The sequence below is a fragment of the Lissotriton helveticus genome, chromosome 10 (genome assembly GCF_964261635.1).
Source record: "Lissotriton helveticus chromosome 10, aLisHel1.1, whole genome shotgun sequence".
NCBI lineage: Eukaryota > Metazoa > Chordata > Amphibia > Caudata > Salamandridae > Lissotriton > Lissotriton helveticus.
Window position 1 is genome coordinate 909,520,916 of NC_136071.1, and position 19,170 is coordinate 909,540,085.

A 19,170-nucleotide genomic window follows, 5' to 3' on the forward strand; every position below is an offset into this window, starting at 1 on the left:
AATTCTGTGTTTCTCATGAGGTGTACTATCAGGGAATACTGCCTCGATTTGAGTAATTTTTTGTGCTAACCAAAATGGAATTTGTTCCCTTTTGGCAGGCAATTTACCAATGACTGATTGTATAGTCTGTGGTGTGATTTTGTTTGTGTTCCCCTGGTGAAGGGTGTGCTGTGGAATCTTTACAGTAGGTTGGAATGTTAAGGTCCGCATGACATATTGAACCAATTGTCTATGTATTTTAATTAACTGTTTCAGCTGCGCTAACAGTTCTCGACCTGTCATGTTTTCTATGTCAGGATGTGGTGTATAGCTGGCTAGTACCGGCCATGTAGCTCCTGGTCTACCTAGTGGACTGAGCCTGGTAATGTGATTTTGATGTTTTAGGGCGCCTTTAAACCAGAGTTGATGCTCTTGGTAAGTTAATGGAATTTCAACGTCCTCGTAAGGAACGTATTCCGTTGGAGGTTCTTCTACTTTGTAGTAGTGAAACTCGTGTGTTCTTCCATCTGCTGGAGGAAAGTGAATCCATGAATAGAATACCTCTGTCTGCCGATATTCATGTGCCTCTATAACAAAGATTACTTTACCACCTCTCGATGATACTCCATTATTTATCAGTTTGTAAGTTATAGTTTTCCTTACATTTACAAGGATTATTATAGCATAAGGGTCCTTTTCTATCAGATTTCTGTCATCTAAGGCTGCTTGAGCTGCTGCTGAAGCGCTTTCTAATTCTTCGCCAGTAATCATTATTTTTACTGATTGAAAAGTTTGCGGAACAAGTTTCAAGGATACAAAGATTAGGTGCACAATATTTTGGAACACTGTATCCTTCAACGTTGAACAAACCAAAAACTAATACATAGGATTTTCCGTCCTACTCAGTTTTGGCGGATATTAGCCTTTCACCCACTCCAGACGTCTATTATGGGAGAAAGGGGTCTGTGTGCAAAGCACGACTGAGTTGCTCTAGTATCTAGCGTTAAATTATCGCCTTACCAAACGTTGGGCGCCATGTAGTGTAGTTCCTATATTCCCAATAGGCTCTGCGCATTGGAATAACATATACTATAGTTTAGACGTAGGACTGAGGTCTACTAGGTCTCTATCGTATATATTAGACTTAATTGTGAGTGCCAGCTAGCTCAGAGGTCACTAGAAACTTTCTCTAATTCACAAGGGATCAGTTTCTGACAACCACATAAACATGACAACTTTGTTTCCCAAGAATAAGAAATCAATCTCTAGAGTCGCGGAAACAATAGATAGATATTTTACTCAGTCAATCGTGCATGCTTAGTTTCACCAGAGGTGCTGAGAAAATAGAGAGACGGGCGTTTTCAATAAAAAGTATTTATTAAACAGTCTTCTTTCTCAAGCATAAGAAATGTACTGCTACAATCGTAATACTGGTTATAAAGTACAGGGCATATAATACGAAAAGTATTATAAAGTAGTACTGTAAAAGCATGATGTGGTTTCTAAGCCACAAGTGGCCTAAAACAAAATATACAGTGATAAAATAATGACTAAAAGAACTCAACTGGTGCTTCTAAAATACGCCTAACCCGGTGTACCTAACCTAAGTCTAGTACAAGGGAAGAAGTAAGTGAGTAGCTTAAGTTTAGTATTTCTCTGCCAAGAATCTATCCAAGAATTCTCTAAGGGTCTAATCCGCTCCGTACCTTGGTTTAGAATGAAGGAGGTCTTGTATCTCTCTCTCTCAGGACTCTATTTCCCAGCAACCCGCAAGGGTAGCCTAGAAACACTGGAGCTGGATTTCTCGGCAGGAGAAAAGACAGCGTCTCTCAGTGCGTCAGCTGGAGGGTCGGTTTCCTTCGGCACTTGCGGCTGCAGGGCGTCAGGCAAGTAGTTAGTCGATCTGCTCCAAACCACTGTGTGTTTGTCTGGGCAAAACTAGGCATATTTATACTTTGAAGGTGCAGAGTTTGACTTGTAATTGGACTTAACAACGTCATCAAAGACTCAGTTCTTCGAAAAGTCCATGATTTCCTAGATAAATTAGTATTCAGGCAAGGGGAAGTCCCTAGCTGCTGAAGGTGGGTTTCTCTAAGAAATCGTTGTTGATTCTTGGAATTTAGTGGAAGTAGCCATGCCGTATTTGGGCTTCATAGGCTCAGTCTAAATATGGTAATGATTTCTAAGCCTATATAAGGATCGAACAATCTATACCTATATAAGGGCATGAATCGGGAAAAATTACACTAGAGTCCTAGATTCATTCACAACAGTACTACAGATATGCAAGATGCCATCATTACTATGAGTTGCATGAACACTCGAGCTGGTAGCGAGTGCTGTGGTTTGAATTTTGTTAGGAGAGTTTGTACACTTGTTATCCTGGCAGGAGAGGGATAAGCTAATGTTAATTGGGTGTTTATTGTAGCGCCAAGATATTGTTGTATGTGCGAGGGGTGCAGGTGCGACTTGACGTGATTTACCGTGAATCCCAAGTCGTGAAGCAGTTGAATAGTAGCTTGAGTGTTTTGCACACACTGTGTGAGCTGGCTTTTATGAGCCAGTCGTCCAGATATGGGAAGACGTGAATGTGTTGTCTTCTTAGGTGTGCCACTACTACTGCTAGGCATTTGGTCAACACCCTTGGCGCTGTTGTGACTCCGAATCAGAGCACTTTGAACTGGTAGTGTTGTCTGTCTAGCACAAATCTGAGATATTTTCTGTGTGCTGCGTGGATGGGAATAGGAAAGTAGGCGTCCTTGAGATCTAGAGTGACAAAGGAAGTCGTTTAATACCAGTAATGGGAGGACTTGTTTTAGTGTGACCATATGAAAATTATCCGACTGCATGTAAATGTTTAGAGGTCTGAGGTCTAGGATGGGTCTTAGAGATCCTTCTTTGGAATTAGGAAATATAGGGAGTATACTCCTTTGTTTTTCTGATGCTCTGGAACTACTTCTATTGCATTTTTCTGCAGGAGGGATATTACCTCCTATCTGAGCAATGTTAAATGTTCCTGTGACATTGGACGTTGCTTGGGTGGTATGTTTGGAGGGGTAGATGTTAGTTCCAGACAATAACCTGATTGAATTATTTAGAGCACCCACCTGTCTGATGTGATGTTTTCCCAGGCTGGCAGGTACTGTTGAAGTCTTCCCCCGACAGGAGTGGAATGAGGCGGAGGAAGGGGAAGGGAGTCATTGGGCAGGGGTAGAGGCAGAGCGTGAGTTGTTCTTTTTGCCTCTGTCTTTGTTATGGTTACCCCTGTACCCACCCCTTTGGTAGCCTTTACTGCAGGTAGACTGTGTAGGGGCTTTGTACGTGGTGGAAGCTGTGTCTGAAGTGTATCCCCTTTTGGCACCTCGAAGCTTTGAGCGACGAAATGAACGTCTGGGAGCCTGCGACTGCAGGGCTCCCATAGATTTGGCAGTGTATCTTTTTTCATTTTCTCGACTGATACATCTACCTCGGGTCCAAACAGGTGTTCGTCAAAGGGTTGGTTAAGAATGGCGCTTTGTACCTCAGGTTTGAACCCTGATCTGCGCAGCCAGGCGCGTCTGCGTAGCAAGACGCTGGTGTTAACTGCCCTAGAGGCCGTGTCTGCTGCATCGAGGGCACACCTAGTGGAGGCGTTTGTGATGTTTTTACCTTCCTGGATGAGCTCGTTTGCTCTATTCTTGTACTTGTCAGGGAGGTGCCTCATTGGTGACTCTAGCTCATCGTAATGTGCCCTGTCATATCTGGCTAGCAGTGCCTGTGTATTGGCGATACGCCACATGTTTGCTGCTTGAGACGCTGTTCTTTTGCCTGATGCGTCAAATAGCTTAGACTCTTTATCTGGTGGTGCAGCCTCACCCGAAGTTTAGGAGTTTGATCTCTTGTGTGCGTTGGAAACTACAAGTGAGTCTAGAGGTACTGGGCCTTTAATATATGCTGGGTCTGATGGGACAGCTTTATATTTCTCTATCCGAGGGTTAATGACCCGAGTTCTGACTTGGTCTTTGAAGACTTCAGGAGCATGCCTGATCACTCCTTTAAGCATGGGCAAGATAGATGAAGATCTTTGTGTATTGTCGAAAGTATCCATAAGGAAGACTTCAACAGGGTCTGTATAAATGTCTACACTATGATAATGTGCAGCCCTGTGAATTAATTCATTAAACCCTATAGTGTCTTCTGGTGGGGAATGCCTTGAGGGGTATATGTCATCCTGAGGGACATTTGGGACATCTGGGGTAGTATAATTGTCCCACGGGTCTGGGGATCCTGTGGGCGTTGTTGGATCAGGTGTGTTACCCTCCATATCGTCAGAGCTATCACTCCTGTGTGGTGTGATAGGAGATGCTGGAGAATGCTGTGGTGATGTTACAGGTGAAAGAGAAGGGGAAAGCAGTCTTAAGGGAGAGGTAGCCATGTCCTTTTTCTTTGAATGCGGAGCTGAAGCTGGTGTGTCCAGTGGTCGCTTCTTTGTAGCCAAAACTAGGTGTCCAGTGATTGGGTCCTTGGCCAGAGTCTTTTGAGCAGGGTCTGGGTAGGATAAATCCACTGCAGGGGATTGTTCTTATGGTGCGGAGGAAGTCTTGTGCACCGAGATGGCTTGATTTGGGTTTTTGGCAATGTCTTTCAATTGGGAGGCAGCGGTCTTTTTCGGCTCCGATATAGTTTTCGGATCCAATGATGTTTTCGGTTCCGGTGGCGTTTTGGAATCCAAAGCTGGCTTGCTTGGTTCCGGCCTGGGTTTCGGTGACGAAGGGGTAGTGGTGTGCTTCGGTGCCGATGACTTGGAAGTCGGGCCGTGGTCTTTTTCGGTGCCGGTATGTGTGCGCCGGCACCGTGTGAAGGTTGACTCGAGCTAGAGTCGCCTGAAGGCTTGGTTAGCTTCTTAGCCGGGCCCGAAGGTGGGGCAGTAGAAGCGGTTTGCGAGGAGGGGTCGGGGTCGATGGTCTTACTTAAAACCCGCTGCGCAGGAGTGATGTTCTCGACTTCGGAATCGTCCGCTTCGGAGCTGCTGTCGACGTCGTGCTGTTCAGGGACGTTGACGCCCTCCTCGAAGATGTCGTCCGGAATCGGAGCTGAAGATCTTTGAGCCATTGTTCTCCTCGCTCTTCGGTCCCGGATAGTCTTTTTGGAGCGGAAAGAGGCACAAGCTGAACAGTCTTTCGCCTCGGGCTCCGGAGAGAGACAGAGGTTACACACTTCATGCAGGTCGGTGTGGGGAAACCTCGACCCACATCGAGGACACTTTTTAAATGGTGTCCTTACCATTAGCTGGAGTTGAGGCCTAGGTAGGCCCGAAGGCCATAGACGACGACCGGAATCGAGATCCTCGATGTTTGAAGATTAGCGGTGACTGGAAAGCGTTCAAAACTAAGTTTTGAAGTTTTTGGTGAGGATTGCGTGCCGAAGGAAATCGGTTCCAACACGGAGTGCTAGAACACATCTGAGCCCGGTGGCGGAAAAAAACAATCTGGGGATGGAGCAAATGCCCATGCGCAGTATCACCCTAAGGAGGAGTCACCTATCTCGTGACTCCGAAAGACTTTCTACAACAAAACAAACTGCAAACATCAGGGCCCAACACTAGGTGGCCATCTATGCATAGTGTGTAATCTGCAGCTCATATGCCTCAAACATGCTATATATTTTGTGCAAATACTGGGAAAGAACACCACATCTGACATTCTTACAGTTCATGCATATCTCCTGAACAGAGCCTGAACAAAGTAGAAAGCTGCCCCTCTAAGGTATGTGCCAAGTGCTAACAAGATGTGAGCCTTTGTTTCCCCTCTGCTGATTTACTTCAAGGTGACTGCTGCGGGTCAGGAGAATCTAACAAAAGGAGGCCTGATGACCCCTCCGATTCGGCCTTTGTTATGGGACCAGCAGGAGTCAGAAATAAGAGGCCCATTCCGTCCCCGCCTGCACGTTGTTGCGGATCAAAAGCAGATAACGTGCAGGCACTGCTGAAAGTGTGCCAATGTTTGGAAATTACACCGGGACGAATTCAGCATCTTTTTCAGTGGGTCCCAACTTCTTAGCAGGGTGGACGGTGTACACCCTGTGAAAAAAGTGGGGGGGACGAGGTCCACCAACGTGTAGAAAACCACAATCAAAGAAGAATTTCCTGACAGAAAAAATGAAAAAAACAGCTGTGAATTCCAGGGTCCTGACTGAAGGAGAAAGAAATAACTGATCTAACTGTCAACCCTGAAGCATGATGGGAAGCTGGGGGTCATGGCTGTCTCAAAGGCACAGTACCAGTTTTTATGTGCAATTGCTTTCATGTTCGATGCTATTGGCTTCCAATGCAGCCTGTAGGCTACCAATGCATGCTCTTTTGCAGTTTTCTTTCCCGAGTTATACTTGCCTTCCTGTTATATATATATATATATATATGATTGGAAAAGATGTTTACTATTGCATTGTTTATTCTCCTATATGGGGGCTGCATTTGGATGCGAAAAAAAAAAAAAAATATATATATATATATATATATATATATATATATATATATATATATATATATATATATATATATATATATATATATATATATATATATATATACACATACATAAATATATATTTTTATTATTTCCGTGGTCCCCATGCACATGGGTGGGAATATTCAGTGCTTATGACTACTGATGAGGATCCCCTGGATGCGAAGTCTTACTTCCTCTTTTTTATTATAAGAACCTTAGGTGTGGTATCTAGGCATACCACCCCAGTTCTGAAAGTAATCCAAAAGTAACAAAAAGTATTCTAAAAGTAAGTATTGTACAATGCAAACTGCTTTCGGAATCTTTACCAACCTCAACCTATTGCAAAACTCAATCATTAGTGTAATTTATTGTGAAAACCTGCATTCCAAGTATATGTTACCTACCTGTATCAAGTCCTGCTTGGTTCTAGAAATAAAATACAAGTATACCCTCTTTATACTTACCCAATTGATCTGGATTCAGTCTGAGTGTGTGAATCAGTCTTGACGGAGTGAATACAATAAATGCTTAACACACCCTCTGGCTAAGCCTAACTGCTCACCCACACTATCAAAAAGAGAGCTGATAGTACTTAGCTTCCGCTATACCTCTGGGGACACTATACCTTACTTTGGTATAGTATATTCAGAACCAGCTTCCTACAGGATAGAATCCAACTTCGCTTCTTTGTGCTTGCACTTGAACTTACCCAAACATTTAGAGCTGGAAGTGGGGCTATCATAAGAAAACTCTCAGAACCAGCCCGTACCTTGGACCAGTTACAGGACCTGCGTGAGGTCAGCAACTACTTTCTATGCCTGGTGATATACAGCTTCGCCTCCCGGCAGGAGGGAAAATTGATGTTATGACTGAAGTCCTCACATCAAAACTACACATTGTGGTGGATACGTGACAGACATCTGCTTGCACCAGTCTTAGCACAGTTGAAAGCCTGTAGTTTTTAGATGGGACATATTCCATTGAACACGGTTCGAAAAACAATTTGAAAATGCTGAAGATGGACAAAAGATGGGGGCGGAGCTCCTGATCCACACTGAAAGCAAGGAAAAAAATACGTTACTTACCTGTGAATTCTCCAGTATTGGAATCTTTCATAGATTCATATCCTTGTCGTCGAGATCGGAGTCCCCGGTACATCAAAATAGCAATGCAAAACTAATACAAAGCAGAAACCAGGCCTAGGCCCATTTCAGTTTTTTAACTTATCTCTATTGTTTTGTAAGAGACAAAAAGTCAATCCGGAACCAATCAGGACCTCTCGCCCTCTAGAACACTCCTGAGAGAACCTTAGACCATCAGATTCACAGCAAGTGTGCAAAACATACACCTGCAAAAATCCAAAGGTGAGCCTCTCAGGGTAGGAGGGTGGGACACATGTAAATCTAACTGGCATTTTTCCCCTCGTGGAAGATCCAGTCGACGGTTCCGCCAACTACATCATCTTGGGAGAAGTAGATATCGGCAGCAATTCAGAAACCATAATAGACGGCATCACTGCTGTAGATTTTACAGTCATCAGCGCAGTTGTTGACGTCTTCATAGCTGCCAAAAGCATTGATTTAAACAATGTTACACCCCCGTCATAATCGAGGATATCGTCAACAGCTTAATCGACAGTGACAAACCTGAAATCTTCAACTACAGAGTTATTGGCACTGGTGTTGAAGACGGTGCACTACTCTCCTTCGGTTTAGATGTCGTAGACTGGCAAACCCTCGTACCCGCTGAAAACGGTATGGGCTTCTTCGTCGACAGTCTTGTCAATGATGAACTTTGTCGACTGCTTTTCTTCAGGAGGCACAGAGGAAGGCTTATTGAAAGAGTGCCTGCCTTGAGGGGTGTAGCAGAAGGCTCAGAACTAGCCGTTTTTGATTGTCTGTCCCACAAAGAATGTCCTTCTCTCCTTTCCAGGTTTGTGAGGAGATTCTGAGGAACTGCGTCCATGAGAGCTCTTTTTGAGGGCTTTTTTTGGACGCTCACCAGAAGAATGGGCGTGAGGTGATCTCCCCCATTTATGGGACCTTCTGGATGATGAAGAGGATGCCTCATCACTGTCCCCACTCAAGATCACTTTTTCCTGGCTTTAAGTTTCTGGAGCCATATATGAAGGTGCCCTTCACGATCCTTCAAAGTTATATTAGAAAAGGTACGACCTACCTTACTCTCCTTTGCCTTATGGTTGGGATACAGGCAATAAATAGTCACTGAGAATCGTCTGTATGAAGTCTTAGAGCAGGTGGCATAGGCTCTAAAATTATGTTCTTTATCTGACATGGCTATGCCAGAATCCTTTAAATCAGCACTGAAGCTGGTACAGCAGTAGAAAATGTTGATTTGAAGCAAAGAACTTTATCCAAATTCAATGAAGTAAAAGAAGCTGAGCAGAGCTCAGGAGACTCCCTAGCACAATGTGTGGTGGAAAATCTGAGGTTCTAAGGTTCTCTCAGGAGTCTTCTAGAGGATGAGAGGTCCTGATTGGTTAATAATTAACTGTCTCTTTTACAAAACCGAGATAAGTTACTAAACTGAAATGGGCCTAGGTTTGGTTCCTGCTTTGTATTTGCTTTGCATTGCTATTTTGATGTAGCCGGGGACTCCCATCACAACGACAGAGAATGATTCAAGCATGTGAATCTATGAAAGTTCCTATTCTGGAGTAAATTAAGTTAGCGCATAGGGGTGGCATTTATATGCAGCTCCATTCTTTAACTTCTGTGGTGGTACGCAACTAGAGCAGAGTAGTACCACTTCTCCCTTTGGCACGCAAGAATACTTCAGAAAAATTCCCGAAAGGGTACCACAGGGATACACTAAAGGGGAGGGATCAGCAGGTAGAAGAATGAATCAGAATGTCTTTAGTACTTGGAGAATGGAGAAATACATCAAAAACTTTCACGTATCCGGAATAGGGCTGTTTTTTGGTTTTTTTGCTGCCCCTCTTGGCTTATGTTTTAGGCTGATCTCAGACCACCTCAGTCCCCTAAATACACTGAACAGAGACTTATTCTCCCTACATGCCAGAGGGTGAAATCTTCAAATTATTAAATTAATTTAAAAGAGAAGGTATTATAAAAGTGCAAAATACTGCAATTAAAATAACTCACATTCATAGCAGCAATGTCATTTTCATAGGATTCCCTGATTTTCTTCATTATTTCTTCTTCAGCCTTGGCGCAAGCTTCAATAGTGCCTTTTACTGTAATGGTGCGTTCTGGGTTATACAACGTCAAGTCCTGTAGCCTAAAGCAAAACAAACCACAGCTGCTTAAACTACTGGCAAACAAATGTAACCCATCACCCAAAGATTAGCAGACAAAGACTCACGGGGAGATTGTGATTTTTGTGTCAGTATCTTGTTCAATTTTCTTGAGGTTTCTTCCTTCTTTGCCAATGAGCCGGCCAACAAAATTGTTGTGCGCTAAGATTTTCAAAGGGATTTCTTCAGTACTGCAAAACAATGAACAAAACCTTAGAAAATACATGTACATCACTTATTCATATGAAAGCGGGGTGGACTTCTCGCATGTAGTAGATGGCCTACTTTCAAACACATTAAGGATGTACATAGTCTCATCCACACCATAAGCATAAATATCACCCTACGTTTTACAACCACAACTTTCAGATATTCCTGTGCTCAAGTAAGGCGCATAAGAACCATTAAGGTTGCCCATTTGAAAGTAATGGCTGCACAGTACAAAACAGGTTGGGACCCCCAATACCCATAAACAGTTTCATATACTTTTAAGATAGTGACGATGGTGACTGCAGGATGGGACATTGCTCTTTACCAGGTGTTGTTAAATCGCTGATGGCCGCATTAGAAATGAAGAATCTGGTGTGAAATATGTCCATAATGTTAGACAAATCTTATTAAGAGAGACTGTGGTAACAGAGTATTGTGATTAATGAGAAGCATCAACATAACATTCAAGTAACCAAGAAAAAAATGTTAAGCAGTTACTTGCCTTCAATAACTATGTAACGTTTATATTCCTTACCTTAAGAATTTGCTCCAGGCGTCAGTCTGGATCTGAAGAATTTATCAGCAATTTCCCCATGTGTTGGTAGGTGGTGTCAGTCGCCTCTGAGTCAATCTGCATCATGCACGCCGGAATAATGACGCAGGACCTACATGGATGCACATGGGCGCGCTAACGTCCGGTCTTAAAAACACTTTCCAGGCCAGAAGCGCAGAGCCATGAAGGTCACTGACCACTGGTGCATCAAAACTAGGGCCCATTAGGGGAGTCCCTATCCCTAGAAATCAGTTTGCAGAGCAGGGAGGATGGGTGGAGCGGTAAGAAACACACAACTCTAATATGTCTCTACCAGATGCATCGTTACTGAAGGCAAGTAACTTGTCCAACTGATAGAAACTTCTAGTTGTAGATTCCTCTCCCTTAGAATAGATACCTCAGCAATACCAACCCCAGAAGAGGGTCTGCAAACCAAGATCACACAAGAAAGTCCCGGAGGACCATAAAGGCAAAGTACGGCCATTCCAGACTTGCCTGTCGAGGCAGTAGTGTCTTGTAAACTTGTGCAGGGATGCCCATGTTGCAGTCTGACAGATATCCACAGTGGTTGCCGCGGTTCTAACAGAGTGAGCATGGAAACCCCACAGGAGAATCCCTCTTCGCCAATGTGTAGCACAATTTAATGCAGAGGAGAACCCATCGGGAGTTGGTCCTTTTCTGTACTGCATGACCTTTCTTCGCACCCACATAGCCCATGAAGAGTTTATTCTCCACCCGGAAGTTTTGGGTCCAGGTGGTGGAGTCTCTCCTCTTCCTTGGAGGGATGCAGGGATAGGTAAAAGGTGGGCAGATTAATGGATTGCCCCACATGAAAGGGTGTGACCACTTTAGGTAGGAACAAAGCTTTTGCTCGAAGCACCACTTTATCTGGATGGACAGAGATAGGGAGGCTTGGAAGACAGAGCCTGGAGCTCGCCAACTCTGCGAGCAGAGGTGATGGTAATGAGGAAAACCATTTTAAGCGTTACAAGCCTGGGAGGGCAATTATGAAGAGGCTCGAAGGGAGCACACAAGAAATGACAAACCAAATTTAAATCTCACTGGGGCATTATGAAAGGAGATGGAGAAAACCAATGAGTAAGGCCCTTAAGAAATCTATTGACAATGGGAGATTTGAACAGCCAAGGCTTATCTGGAAGCCTCAAAGTCAGAGACAGCCAAAAGATAACCTTTAAGGGTGCCATAGCAGGGCCCTGATGGGTCCAAAGAAAGTATGTATAATAGAACCTCTGAAAGAGGAGCAGAAAGGGAATCTACAGCCTTTGCTGTGCACCATGCCACAAATGTATTCCATCTATTGGCATATACAGTTTTAGTGGAGGGATGCATGGCTGCCAAAACATCACAGAGTTCGAGTGGAAGGTCGTTAGCTGTACACTGCTGGAGCTCCATTTCCACACACGGAGGTAGAGAATGGACAGGTTCGGGTGAAGAACCATCCCCAGCTGTAACAGACTATCCTCCAACAGGGGCAGTCTGGTATTCTGACCTTCTAGTTATAGCCATCGATTAGACTTCATACCCAATCCGGACCCTCAAGAATAACTTGCACCTGGTCCTGATTGATCTTCCTGAGCGCTCTGGGCAGAAGGCGTATAGGCGGAAAGGAGTAGAGGAGGCCGAAGTTCCACCGGCGACGAAAAGCGTCACCAACCAAACGCTGCCTTGGAAACTCCAACGCACTATACTTCTGACATTTCGTGTTCGCTTTGGAGGCGAAAAGATTTAACCAAGGCTCTCCCCACCACTGAAAGAGACCTTGGGCCACCTCCAGATGGAGACGCCATTCGTGATCAACCAGGCACCCAAGACTGAGGTTGTCCGCTCTGGTGTTCAGAGAATCCGACAGGTGGTGAACCACCAGGGATATGCCCTTATGTTCCAGCCATGTCCAGAGGTGGATTGCCTCCTGACAAAGGGACCATGTCCCAATCCCGCCCGGTTTGTTGCAGTACCATATGGCGGTGGTGTTGTCGGTGAACACTTGCACCACTTTCCCTCAGAGAGGGAAGGAATTCCTTCAGTGCCAGTCTGATTGCCGGGAACTCCAAAACGTTAATATGGAGACCAGATTCCGCCGGAGACCAGACTCCTCTGATCTCCACCTCTCCCAGGTGGCCGCCCCATACCAGGAGTGACACATCAGTCACCACCGTCGGATCTGCCTCAGACCCAATCTTGGTTCGTTAGCCACCACTGCAGTTGGTGCGCAGTTCCCTCTGAAATCTGGACGTAGTCTGAAAGATTCCCCTGATGCTGGGCCAACTGGAACTTTAGATCCCACTGCAGAGCACGTATATGCCATCTAGCATAATCCACCAGCAGGATGCAAGAGACCATGAGGTCGAGCAGCCGCAGAGTCACTCACACCGAAATCCAGAATAGAGGCTGAAACATCGGTAGCATAGCCCGAATATTCCAGACGCGCTGTTCGTGAGGACAGGCTTAAAACTTCAGTGTCCAGAATCGCCCAGATGAAAAGGGGCATTTGAGAGAGAGTCAGTTGTGACTTCGGCATGTTGATGGTGAACCCCAGCGAGTGCAGACAGTCCGCCGTTGTCTGTAGTTGGGAGAGGACTGCCTGGGGCAAGCTAGCCTTCAACTGCCAGTCGTTGAGATAGGGAAAGACTGGTACACCTGATCTGGCCTGATTAGCTGCAAAAATTGCCATCACTTTCGTGAACACCAGAGTGACACTAAGGTTAAAGGGGAGCACGGTAAACTGAAAGTGCTCGTGCCACACCGTGAACTGCAAGTAAAGTCTGTGGGCAGGTAGGACAGAGATATGGAAATAGGCGTCCTGCAAGTCCAACACTACTATTCAGTCTCCTGGGTTGCGGGCAGAAAGGACCTAGGCAAAAGTGAACATTTTGAACCTATCCTTCCAAAGGAAGAAGTGGAGTGTCTGGAGGTCTAGGAAAAGACGCAGGCCTTTGTCCTTTTTGGGCACCAGAAAGTAGCAGGAGTAACAACCACATCCTACTTCTAGCACAGTGACTTTCTCTATGGCCCTCTTGGCCAAGAGAGTCGCAACTTCCTAGCGGAGAAGCGCCAAATGATTCTCCGACACAGTCATAAGAGGGTGGCATGGAGGGAGGGGCTGTCTTGAAGGATAGGGAGTAGGCCCTTCAGACAATCTGCAGAACCCACCTGTCCAACGTGATGGACTGCCAGCAGACAAGGTGATGGCGAATCCTGCCTTCGCTGGTAATGTGCCTGAAACGTTGGACTAGGAAAGTTTGGAGGTAGTGGCAGGAGGAGGAAAGGGTGGACTGGTCTGCACGCTGGCTCCCTGACCCAAAAGGACGCTGGGTCCCACGTCTGCCACCATGCAGAGGCTGAACAACTTGCATGACTGAGTCTCGTCTGGACGCACCTTCCGTACCCATGAAAGGGACGATAGGGACACTGAGAGGCCCAAGAATCTGGCCGTAGCTCAAGAATCCTTGAAGCACTCAAGAGCAGAGTCTGACCTATTGCCGAAAAAGAAAGTGCCATCAAAAGGCATGTCTATCAGGGTAGATTGGGCGTACCCCGAAAAGCCTGAAGTCCTCAACTAGGAATAGCATCATAATGCTACCAACGAGGCAACCGTTCTGCCCAATGAGTCTGTGGGTCCAGTCCACAACAAATGGTGAATTTCGCTGTCCTGTCCACAACTGGCTGGGAGAACAGGGCCGAGCCTTCTTCGGGTACTGAGGCAGCACCTGCGCAAACGTATCCTTGATGGTATGTGAGTAAATTGGTACTTACTGACCACAATGTCAAGCTAGAGGAAAAACATCCTCTTCCTGATATGGTCCGGCTTCTTTGATTCCCTATCGGAGGTGCAGAATGGAATGCACCTTTGGAATATGAGGCTTGGGCAACCAAGCTCTCAGGGGAAGGATGCTGCATAAGAAACGATGTGTCACCTGAGTGGGGTGATGGTGGCAGGTGATAGTTCTGTCAGCAGCAGGCCCTGTGCTGGGCTTGGATCAAGAACCCAGAAGGACATCAGTGAGTGCTTCATCAAAGGATAAAAAAGGTTTGGAGGTAGAATCTGCAGGCTGATTCACCTCCGTGAGGAGGTTAGTCCTGACTTTCACCGAAGGACGCACATGTCCAAGGACCTCCACTGCCCTTACCACCACCACTGCATATAAGCCCCGTCCTCCATAGCTACGGTAGAGGGAGAAAGCAAGCCATTGTCAGGGGAAGTGTCCAACACACTGGCCTCACCCAGATTCGTCCCCCAGTCCATAAGGTCTTCAAGTTGGTCTGTTAAAGGGTCCAGCTGCCCCTCCCAGTCCTCTTCACCACCCCCTGGCACAAAATCAACACCAGGGATTAACACCAGGACAAAAGTCCCTTCCAGGGTAGGAACCGAAAATAGAAGTCAGTCCGGGTCATTGTTCATGTCTGGGACGAGGATGGGGACGACCCGGAATGAAAGCACGGTCCGCATCAGGAGCATCACCACTGGGATAGATGTCTGGAAAGGAAAAGGTGGAACGACCAATGACAGTCCGGATCCACAAACAGACCCATGGGGGGCTCCCGCGCCAAAGTCATCTGTTTCGCAGGCTGGGGGACTCCCGCGCCGAAGTCATCTGTGTCACAGGCCTGGGGCCCCCAACTGACTCTGTTTGCCCCGAAAGCACACTACTGGACCCAGGCTACCCAAAAATGAGGCTTAGGGCATCAAAACTTTCGCAATTGGGCAGGGAAAGCTCTGGCTCCCAGAAAAATGGGGAGGCACAGAGTGATCTCGGGAAGAGGTTCTGAGGACGGAGACCTAGAGCGACGACACTCCCTGTCCTGCGTTCTCCAACGGACAAGGTGGAGTCAAAGAAATCCTTTGCTTCTTCGACTTCTTGTGCTTACCTAAATAACCTGAAGATTCTGAATGGGACCAGGAGTTAAGCCTCAGCGACCGTTCTTTGGACCTTTCTCTCGGTTGAGAATAGGAGCAATGCAGAGCAGAGCGCTGGGCCTCCAGCTTTCAGGACCAATCCCGCAAAGCCTTCGGATTCATGGCCCAGCACACCGAGCTTGACTTTGAGGTGTGGTTGCACAACGAGCACCAGAGGCACACAAGGTTCAGATCAGTCATGGACATCATCCGATGACAGGTTCTGCAGGGCTTGATTCCGGTCCTACGTTGGGACATCCTTGACACACCCAAAGTCCAAGGCTCAGAATTCTTTTTTGAAAAAAGGTTCGCTAAAAAAAACAGCTATGGGGTAGTCTCACCCCAGATCTGCACTTAGGCTGGTGCAGAAAAATAAAGAACTATATCATTACGCCCGGGCGGTGCCTATGTAGGTCCTCCAATGCCATTCTGGAACACACAATGCCGAATGCTGAGCAGACGACGCCACCTACAAATTCACAGGGGTATTGCTGATGAAAAATCTCCGGATCCATACTGACACCTGGGGGAAATTTAAAGATAAGGAATCTACAACTAGAAGGCTCTATCAGATAGAGTTGGGACCAGAGGTGAAACATCTCATTTTTACGTGTTAAAAAGATGTGTTTAACTTTATGCTATGGAGAGGACAAATAACTTATCAATGCAGTGTACAATTTGTATTTCCTCACACAGTTAATGTTTGGGTAGCTTTTCCACCCCCAATGTATTTTTGCTTTAACCCCAATTAAGAATTGGACTCCCTTAAACAATGTACCTTCTTACGTAATTCTAAGAGTGGGTGAATTGGGTTCCCCTCAAAAAGGTTGGGCATGGGCTCTGAGAAAAGTAATGACCATTAAATTATGCCCCTATCAATAAATGATGTTGAATAGCCTAATCATGCAGAGGATTCAGTGGGTGCAGCTCACTTTGATAAGTCCAGGTAATCTTTCATCCCCCCCCAATCCCACAGCAGGGGTCTGGGGTTGCAAAGACAAAACACTTTAGGGGAACACAACCAATGCCGGTCACAACATTGCCCATGAATTCTATCACATGCCCGAATCCCACTATTGTTTCAGAATCATCTGCCTGACATGATCCAGGCAGCTACTGGACTGGGTGTGTCTGAAACGTTTCAGCGGTCCATACATTATCTCCTTGCATTTGATTTGTTTGCCCTAAATTGGCAAGGTATGGCCAGATATGTCCGTTGCTCACTTTGCCACAGGATTCAAGCTAGCCTGGCTGATGAGGGGTGTTACCTCAAAACCGGACCCAGGATGCTCGTTTCAAGTCCAGGGAAGACAAGGCTTGGCAGTTTGGGCTGGATTGTTCCCATGAGGAATAGGGTCAAGGCTGATTTGCATATGGCTGTGTCTGAACTGGGGTGGCAAAGTGATCTAAAGAACGATGATGGATTCAACCAGGATCTGTGACTGCGGGCCAGTGTCTGAAGAATTTCAGTACTCTGTCCATCATCTTGTGTTTGCATAGAGACTGGCTCTGCCACAGCCAACCAGATGCTTCACTGAATCCTCCTAACAGTTCAGCCAATCTCTGCTGTTGTCTCCCCTCCACTACAGCCCAGGAGGGGGGGAAATGCTGTAGGAACAGCTGCAAGAGTGGTGGGAACATATAGTGGGTTTAAGATTTGATTCCCACTTGGACCATGATGTGCATTTCTTGTAGCAGAAGGGGGGAGTAAGGGATTGTTGGAGTGACAAATGGAGCGAGGGTTTAGTTCCCTGTAAAGCTGTAAGTTTAGTGGTCACAGAATGGTGTGCATCAACAAGTGGTTGAGGTCCCATGCTTTCCATTAGAGGTCTAGAGCTGTCACATGCATTTTATTGCTCAGTTTGGCTTACAGTCTGAGGGCATTGCTAGAGAAGCTGGTTACTGACCATAGACAAACTCATATGATGCCACCGCTTAAGAGTATTAGAGTCATTACTTACAACGCCTATTAACTTAAACTAGTGTGTGATGAACTCATGTACAGCTGCTCACAGGGCCTAGTAAGAACAATAGTTACTCACCTGTAAAGTGTGTTTCTCCAGTATTGGTGTCTTTCATAGATTCACATGCTTGAATAATTCCCCGTCGTAGAAGTGGGAGTCCCACAGTACATAAAATAGTAGCAGAAACATATATACATAAAGTACATAAAGTACATACATATATACATAAATTACCTACTGGCGATAGCCAGTAGGTATATATAGTTAGAATTTTCAAAAATCCCATAGGAAAAAAATCCTATGTCGAATAACTTTGGCGTTTGAGGACAGAATTGGCTGAAATTTTCAGGAAAATGGAACATTTCGTTTCTGAGCAGCCCCTGAAAATTTGGGGGGGGTTTCGTCAAGGTGGGGCCGAGAAAAAAGGGGGTCCCAAAACGTGTTTTTCCCATGCAATTTTCCATAGGGCGGTTGGCCTCACTTTTAGCCTGAACGGCTGAATGGATTTACACCAAACTTGGCAAAATTGTAGGGACTGGTAGCCCGATGTGCCTTTGCTATGTCTCAAGATATAGGCTCCAGTGGTTTTTACGAAAATTAACTTTGAAAAATATATATTGGGCTACATTGGGCTATATATATGTTGGAGCCCAAATGTAGCCCAATGTAGCCCAAAGATGGCCACCAGAGACAAAAAAAACAAATGTAGCCCAAATATCAGCCAGATGTAGCCCAACTATAGCCCAATGACAGAATGTCCCAGAGTGTTCTAAAGAACAACTAGAGTGCTAACAGTCCTACTTATTACAAAGGTATGGCACACCTGAAGCCATCTTGATTGGAATAAAGTGGTAACTCTCAAAACATTTAATTTAAAAATGAACAAAATGAGGGGGTTCATTTTGCCATAGAAAGTATGATTAGCGAATATATGACGAAATCCCGCATACCATCAGTCCGCAAAAAAAATCCCGCATGTACTATTAGGCCGCAAATTAAAATAACGAAAACTTTTAGAACGAATATGCCTTTAGCATACACTAAACAACTAAACTACCCTAAACCCTAAAACACTACCCCCAGCATGACCCTACACTACACAAACAGTACAACACTACCCTAAACCCTAAAACACTACCCCCAGCATGACCCTACACTACACAAACACTACAACACTACCCTAAACCCTAAAACACTACCCCCAGCATGACCCTACACTACGCAAACACTACAACACTACCCAAAACCCTAAAACACTACACCCCAGCATGACCCTACACTACGCAAACACTACAACACTACCCTAAACCCTAAAACACTACCCCCAGCATGACCCTACACTACACAAACACTACAACACAACCCTAAACCCTAAAACACTACCCCCAGCATGACCCTACACTACGCAAACACTACAACACAACCCTAAACCCTAAAACACTACCCCCAGCATGACCCTACCTACGCAAACACTACAACACTACCCTAAACCCTAAAACACTACCCCCAGAATGACCCTACACTACGCAAACACTACAACACTACCCAAAACCCTAAAACACTACACCCCAGAATGACCCTACACTACGCAAACACTACCCTAAACCCTAAAACACTACCCCCAGCATGACCCTACACTACGCAAACACTACAACACTACCCTAAACCCTAAAACACTACCCCCAGCATGACCCTACACTACGCAAACACTACAACACTACCCAAAACCCTAAAACACTACCCCCAGCATGACCCTACACTACGCAAACACTACAACACTACCCTAA

The 19,170-nt window shown here is 45.6% G+C and overlaps 1 protein-coding gene across 1 annotated transcript in view; it reads right to left on the minus strand.

Annotated features, from left to right (window-relative positions):
• IGF2BP3 (insulin like growth factor 2 mRNA binding protein 3) overlaps positions 1 to 19,170 on the minus strand; it is a 1,020,294-nt gene that overhangs the window by 378,417 nt on the left and 622,707 nt on the right. The window contains exons 8-9 of the mRNA XM_078663554.1: positions 9,810 to 9,932; positions 9,590 to 9,725 (exon numbers count right to left, since the gene is read on the minus strand). Of these exons, the coding sequence (XP_078519680.1) occupies positions 9,590 to 9,725; positions 9,810 to 9,932 (259 nt within the window). The remainder of the gene's footprint in view (positions 1 to 9,589; positions 9,726 to 9,809; positions 9,933 to 19,170) is intronic.